Source organism: Sorghum bicolor, chromosome 8, assembly GCF_000003195.3.
Source record: "Sorghum bicolor cultivar BTx623 chromosome 8, Sorghum_bicolor_NCBIv3, whole genome shotgun sequence".
NCBI lineage: Eukaryota > Viridiplantae > Streptophyta > Magnoliopsida > Poales > Poaceae > Sorghum > Sorghum bicolor.
Genome location: NC_012877.2, coordinates 62,615,242 through 62,622,055, shown reverse-complemented (window position 1 = coordinate 62,622,055; position 6,814 = coordinate 62,615,242). Strand labels below are relative to the sequence as shown.

At 44.5% G+C, this 6,814-nt stretch overlaps 1 protein-coding gene across 1 annotated transcript; it reads right to left on the bottom strand.

The window, feature by feature from the left end:
• LOC110437677 (microtubule-associated protein 70-1) lies at window positions 173-4,354 on the bottom strand. The gene is made up of 11 exons (XM_021466241.1): window positions 3,901-4,354; window positions 3,679-3,764; window positions 3,184-3,249; window positions 2,913-3,083; window positions 2,352-2,522; window positions 2,096-2,251; window positions 1,846-1,992; window positions 1,653-1,724; window positions 1,071-1,541; window positions 803-990; window positions 173-701 (listed from the first exon to the last, which is right to left on the bottom strand). The coding sequence occupies exons 1-11, from the start codon at window positions 4,064-4,066 to the stop codon at window positions 665-667; spliced, it is 1,731 nt and encodes a 576-aa protein (XP_021321916.1). The 5' UTR covers window positions 4,067-4,354; the 3' UTR covers window positions 173-664.

The window sequence follows — 6,814 nt, the reverse complement described above, 5'->3', positions numbered from 1 at the left end:
TCTGCAGGCAGCTCTATCTCCATTCACTAGGGACAATTCTCTCCATAATCTCACCAAAAAAAAAAAAAGTAACAGCAGCTCAACTCCATTCATCTGGTGATCATCAGACATACTCCTATATGCAATGTCGTTTCTTCATCATCAGGCACAAGATCAAAATCACAGGAAAATCATTACAACAGCCAGCTCAGTCATTCTCATCATGCTGGTTATCCACATCAACTTTGCCCAATTCCACTAACAGAAACATGGGGGGAAATGTCAGGCAAATTATAAGCAACTCTTCGGTACATACATTTTACATTATAACAGAAAAAAGAAGCAACGCCTCACCAAATCTATACAGCACCAACAAAGATCAAAGATCATCACATTTGCCCAAAAAAGAAAAGAAACAACAGCAATCACCACAAATGACACGTCGTCAAAAGAAAGAAAGAAAGAAAGAAAAAACACTAGACGGAGCACACCCCTTAAACTAGCTTTGCCTTGTTAGACACAAAGTAGTTCATCCCCGCGACCACGAGATGTAGGCAGGAGAGGCTCTTCCGCAATGCCATCTTCTCCAGGACAATGAGAGGCTCCTTCCTTGTCACAAGTCCTAATCCAAGTAAGGATCCGCACGCACCCATCCAAGGTATATTTGGCCACTTCCTACATGCCTTCACATGTTGCGCGATGAGCCACTCCGAGGTAAAGTCCTGAGTAAAGATGCACGCAACATTTGGTCAATCACATACTATACATGCTAGCCCCTCCACTACGAATTCTTCACCAGCTCAAGGTAGCAAACTACTCCTACCTGCCAGATGGGAGCTGCGAACTGCTACCAGAACCACTTGAACTACCAAAGCGTTTCGCTCTGTTATCCTGCTCTTTCTCCATGCGCACAGCTGCCAACTCCTTCTCCATAGCAGCTAACTCACGCCTCGATTTCTTGGCATCTGACTCCATAGCTTTTGTCAAAGTATCTACTTTCTTTGCCAACATCTGTACAGCACATCACTTCATTACTAGGAAGCAACAAACAAATGAAGAGACAGCAAACCAATCTCAAGACTAGTCCTTACCTCAACTGCGTCGTCCTTGTCTTTCAGGCTTTGATCCTTTTCATGGCATGCCTTCCTTAGAGCAATGACCTCCTTTTGCAGCATATCATATAGAACACCTGACACCGAGTCCTCCGACTCAGCAGATGCAAACTCATTACACTTCTCATCTGAGTTGCTTGACTCCTTATCTTCACTGGAATCGGTAGATATGTTCATACCGTTCCCATTTACAAGACCCTTATAGCGTTCAAGTGATCTACAGCCTCCATCAAATGACTTGGACGCTCCTTTTGCATGGTTAACTAGAGTTGTTGTGGTAGACACTGATGATCTCATCTGGAATGATGGGCGTTTGGACAGGAAGCCATTGGCCTTAGACAAACCATCAGCACCACCAATAGACTGGCGGCGTGTGCCACTGACATTGGTTCGCGATGTAGGCATTCTCAATCCTTCCTCAAGTACCTTAAGTCGTAGCTGGAACTTCTCCTGCAAAATTTGATACAGATCACAATGAAGAGACAGTGAAAAGACCTGCCGGGTAGAAATTAAGACATGGAGAAAAGGTAGTCATGAGCAGCATGAAGAGCAAAAGTATACTTTCAGTTGAGCTTCTGATCTTGCAGCCCTTTCTGCAATAGCAAGTTTGTCCCGGAGTTGCTGCATTTCTCCCTGTAAAAAAAAGGACAATGCTCAACAAATCAACAAAATTCACCGCTGAGGAACTTGTACAAATATACAAGAGCAACTCAGTAACACCTTCAAACTATAAGAAAAGGGACCTTTCACTTACTTGCAGAATCCTTCGTTCCTCGAGCCATTGTTTAACAGGCATTACTTTATCATTGCCGTCTTTCCACTCATTTGCCACCACAACAGCAACCCTATTTGCTGAAACCTTTGCACGAGCTAGCTCACGATCAAGAGTTTTCATTTCCTCCTAAGAATAGAAACATTGTAAACTTGCATTAGTCATGGTGCTTTTAGGTACATATCCTAAAAGGCATAATGCATGTCCAAGGACATCATGATTCATGCATTACATTCATCTCCTGAACTTTCCGCTGATAGTCTCTGACAGCATTTGCAGCTGCACCACCAGCAAGAACAGATTCTTCTAGTTCTCTGACAGTCTGAGTGAGCTTTTCAACCTCAGCAACTTTCTGGCGGTGCATTCTATCCAAGATTTTGTTCTCTTCCTGTTAGGTGCAATGGTGAAGCCTCATATACCGTTTCATTAATGGGCAACACAAGCTAGTAATATTACTAGTGTAAATGAATATTTCCATTGTTGTGTACCTGGCATATCTCAATCTGTTTCATCAATTCTTGGTTTTTGTTTTGCAGATCATCCACCAAAGAAGCTTTTGCCAGTGCCATCTGAACCGTCCTTTCCGCTTCAAGCAGAGCTGCTTCCTTAGACTTTGTAAGACGATCCAATGCCCTGTTGTCATCTTGTAATTTTGCAATCTGGGCACAAAGATTAACGTGTTAGCATTTTCACGAGAAGTGTGCATTCAATCATAATGAGGATAAATAAGCAACAATTAATCATGAAACTGACAGGTGAACATAAATAGTACCAAAGATGAAATATGCAGCCTATGCACCAACCCTATACCCTTAGCAAGTCGCAGAACAAGGAGCGCTGTATAAAACTTGTCAAGTACTCAAGTGATAACTAGCAACAAAGTAAAGCATACTAGGAATATTAGCAAATGTCAAGAAAGAAATATAAAAACAAGTAGGCAAGAGCTTGATAAGAGGCAATGAAAGAAAAAAGATACATGGTTACATTGGTTGAAGAAAAGAAAAGGAGCAAAGTGGGTATGCAAGCTTTGAGACGCTTGGATCAAGTACCTCTTGACGGGCCAGTTTCAGCTCAGCTTCCAGTGGTGCGAGAATGGCCTCAATAGGAGGCATGTCATCGTCCTTCTGTGCCGCATGAACCCTTCGTAAGGTTGCCTCAGCTGCAAACTGTGCGGCAAGTGCTGCTTTTTTTTCGTCGTTGATCTTCTTTGCTTCAAGGTTCTGCAATCTTGCATCTTATCAAAATCTGTTCCTCCACAAAAAGAGAAAAAAAAAAGCAGGGAGATGAACAAGAGGGAAAAGGAAAGAGCTCCTTCATTACTTTGCTTTCGAGGAGAGACTCTGTGAGCTTCAGCTTCTCATCCACCTTTGCCAATTCTTCGGTAAGCTTACATTGATGCAGGAGGCAAAGTCAGAATTGTTTGTTGCAAAATAAGTACGAAAAAAAATCAACTGATGTGATTGTTCCTTAGTGGGACTGAGATGATGATGATAATAATAATAATAATGATATATAACCAGAAATGTAGGTCACAGGCGAAATCAGTCAAAAGATTTGATTTTGTACCGACCCCCTGCTATGTAAGCATAAGTAGCTAGAGTGGAGGACTTATTTTGTACACAGCGGAGGCAGATTTCAGTTTGAAGCTGAAAATGAGGATCACTAGTGAGTGACAATATGGTGGTGCTCTAGGCGGCAGCTGATGGTCGGTGCCGACAGACAGGAGGCGGGACGCAGGACAGCTAGCTGGTTGTTGAAGAGTGGCACGCAGAGGTAGCTAGCATAGCAGTAAGAAGCGGGGTGAGGATTACTGACATCCTGTACGGCCTTCTCGCGCGCGCGGTCCGACAGGCGGAGAGCCTTGATCTCCGCCTGCGCATCGCCCAGCTCCTTCTCCTTGACTGCACACAGAAGCGGAGGAGGTGAGATCCAACCCAATTCCGGGAATAATTCGGGGGTCCTCTTGCTAGGTGCTAGTAGGTAGGCAGATGAGATCTGAGGAGGAGGCAGAGAGGGGTTGAAGATGAGGGCATATACACTGCAGCTCGTTCTCAAGGCGGGTGAGCTCGACCCGGACTGGATCGGATCCGTGGAGGAGGTTGATGAGGTCCTCCATCTCGATGGCGGGCTTGAGACGGGGGCCGGGGCGCGGCTGCTGGTTCTTGAGTGATGGGCCCTTGCCGTCGCCGTACGGATCGGCCATGGCCGCCGCAGCGCAATGCAGCGCCCTGCCAAGGCCCTGACCCTGAGCTGCTCCGATCTCTCTCGCTCCCTCGCCGTTGGGGGTGGTGGTGGGTGACTGGGGTGGAGGAGGAGAAAGTGGGGTGGCCCTGCTGCTCCTGCAGAGTAGTCCTGCTCGCGCTCGCCTGGCCTGGATCAGGAAACGAAACGAAATGATAGGAGCGAGAAAGAAAACAACCGACCGGCCTCGAACGAATCTGTTGTGGCTGTCTCTCTCGATCTTCTCTCCCTCAAAAATCCTCCTCTCCCCCGCTGCGACAGCAACCGTGACTCACTGTGAGTCAGGTCATCCCACCCGCCAGCCAGCGCCCGTCACCAGCTGCTGAGCTGACCAGAGTTTTTATTTTAAAAAACATATAAAAAAAAGTGTCTCTAAATTTATTTGGGTGTGTCATTACGATGACTAAACTCGCAGAACGACCGTTTAAGTATCTAAACTTATTTTACTATATTATCTTGATTCCGAAACTTAGAAATCTCTCATATAGATCCTCAAACTTGTTTAGTTATATCATCCCGCTCCCTAAATTTTGTTTACGTCTCATTTAGGTCGAAACAGAGCGAATTTAAAAACTCTATATCGAAAAATAACTCATAAATTTTTCATATGAACTTAAATGAAGATAAACTTTATGTCAAAATTCTAGCCAACAACGCGATCTACGTCTTTGCAGTTGAAAAGTTTTTAAATTAAAATCATTTAGGGTCTCAAAATATTTTTATAAGTTTACAGATTTTAAAATTTAAAATTTAAAATTAAACCTTACGACACTAAACGACTTCAAATAAAAACTTTTCAGCTACAAAGTTTTAGATCACAATGAGAACTACAACTTTGATATAAAGTTTGTCTTTTTTAAGTTTCATGTGAAAAAGTTATGAAATATTTTTTTATATAGAGGTTTAAGATCACTTTGTTTTGACCCAGATGAGACTCAAAACCAAGTTTAAGGACTGGGATGACATAATTGAATAAATTTGAAGACCTAAATAAGTGATTTCTAAATTTAGGGAGCGGGATGACATAGCTAAACAAGTTTAGGGACCAAGATGATACAGACGAATAAGTTCGAGGACCTAAACGATCGATTTACGAGTTTAAGGACCAGAATGACATGACAGTACAAGTTTAGGGACCGGTAATGGACTTTACTCGATACAAAACATCAACTCATGAATGAGCTTACAAATTTGTTAAGGTGTTAAGAAGAGCTTCAAATTTTTTTTGACAACAACTTTTAATATATAACATTAAAGCACACTAAACTAGTGTGGGAAAATAATTCCCAAAGTACAGAGCACATGCAAGTAAAACATGTCGATCTGCTTTTGTAAACATAGGTGATGCTTTTGTCGGGGCACGGGGCCGTTAGAGCCATAGGGCCCGCGAGAAGTGGCCACGATAGAAACATTGAGAGCCCTTGTTTTCGCACTCCGATAACATAGTTGACGCTCCCCTTGACTGTCTGATCGGCCTGTATCTTCGAGGACTAGTAGTCTTGAGCCGTAAATAGGATGGAGGCTTCACCGGGCTCCCAAATCTGAGGATCCTACTCAACACATGTTGGCGATCAACCCGGACACCGATAGTTATGTTGCCACTTCCATGCCTGTAGAAGGACTAAAAAGCAGATGGAAAAGAAGCAAAAAATTCTTTGTATACATAACACAGCAACAAAAAAGACAGAGAATTAGGGCATCTCTATCTGCATAAGTTCGTGTTGTCGTGTGGTCACCAGAGAGGACACAAAATTCTTGTTGTCCTGCATGTGCTACACGATGTGGTAGCGGGTCCCACATAGGAGGAGCCACCCCCACGGGGAGGCAGGAGGGCCCTAGTGTGCTAGAGCGCACCAACAACCACTTCTAACCAGGGCGTCGATGCCCGCTTCGAGTAGCGCAGTGGTAGAAACCTCATAGCTAAGGTTGCAAGGAACAGGAGTCCCCTTACCGTCGCCATCGTGGACCTCGTGGTCTCCGATGAGGGAGAGGCTTACATGTGTCGATGATGTGGAAGACACGAAGAAGGCGGGCATTGTCATAGATCTGAGCAATGCCACGACCAAGAAAGTCACCGCCGACAAGGTCATCGCTAGCCTAGTGTAGATGTCTGGACAAGGGCTCAAGCGCTTGATTGCAGCCGCCACCGAAACCTAGGCTCCAGATGGTGATATGGGCATACGGCGGTGAAAACGAACGAGTGGCATGAGCTCGCCACTGAAGTACCCCCTCTTTGATGTAGGTGACCTTGACATGCAGTGATGAAGATAGCATCGAAGATGAGGAGGGAGGAAGTAGGCTTTAATTTATTTGTTCTCACCTGAGGGCATCAACAATTGACGACAACAGTGATGGCAAGACCATCGACGACAATAGCGAGGCCGATGAACAACAAGGAGCTTGACACACAACAAAAGCACGGCAGCCATACAGGCACAAAGTAACCTAGTACTAAAGATATACAGCTACTGGAGGTGGGACCCCTCCCCCTCAACTCCGGTGAGCTCGCTGACTGCGGTCGGGTGGATTGGGTTGGGAACCTAGGAGAGAGGGTGGTGGACTGGTGTGCGTTGTGTCCCTGGACGGATTCCTAATCTAATGGATGGATATAAGATCTTCAAATTTGACATAACACGTAATCTTAAAATATGTTTATTTAATAGTCAAAATGAAATAAGTTCCATCTTTCTCCTTGCCTCCATCCCTATAT

What these genes read in the sequence shown, in the direction of transcription:
- LOC110437677 (XM_021466241.1), bottom strand. Translation starts at nt 4,066, where the DNA reads ATGGCCGATCCGTACGGCGACGGCAAGGGCCCATCACTCAAGAACCAG. An exon ending in GATCAGAAGCTCAACTGAAA is followed by an intron (nt 1,542 to 1,652) that starts GTATACTTTTGC and finishes CAAATTTTGCAG; the next exon opens with GAGAAGTTCCAGCTACGACT. An exon ending in ACAAGGACGACGCAGTTGAG is followed by an intron (nt 991 to 1,070) that starts GTAAGGACTAGT and finishes TGTGCTGTACAG; the next exon opens with ATGTTGGCAAAGAAAGTAGA.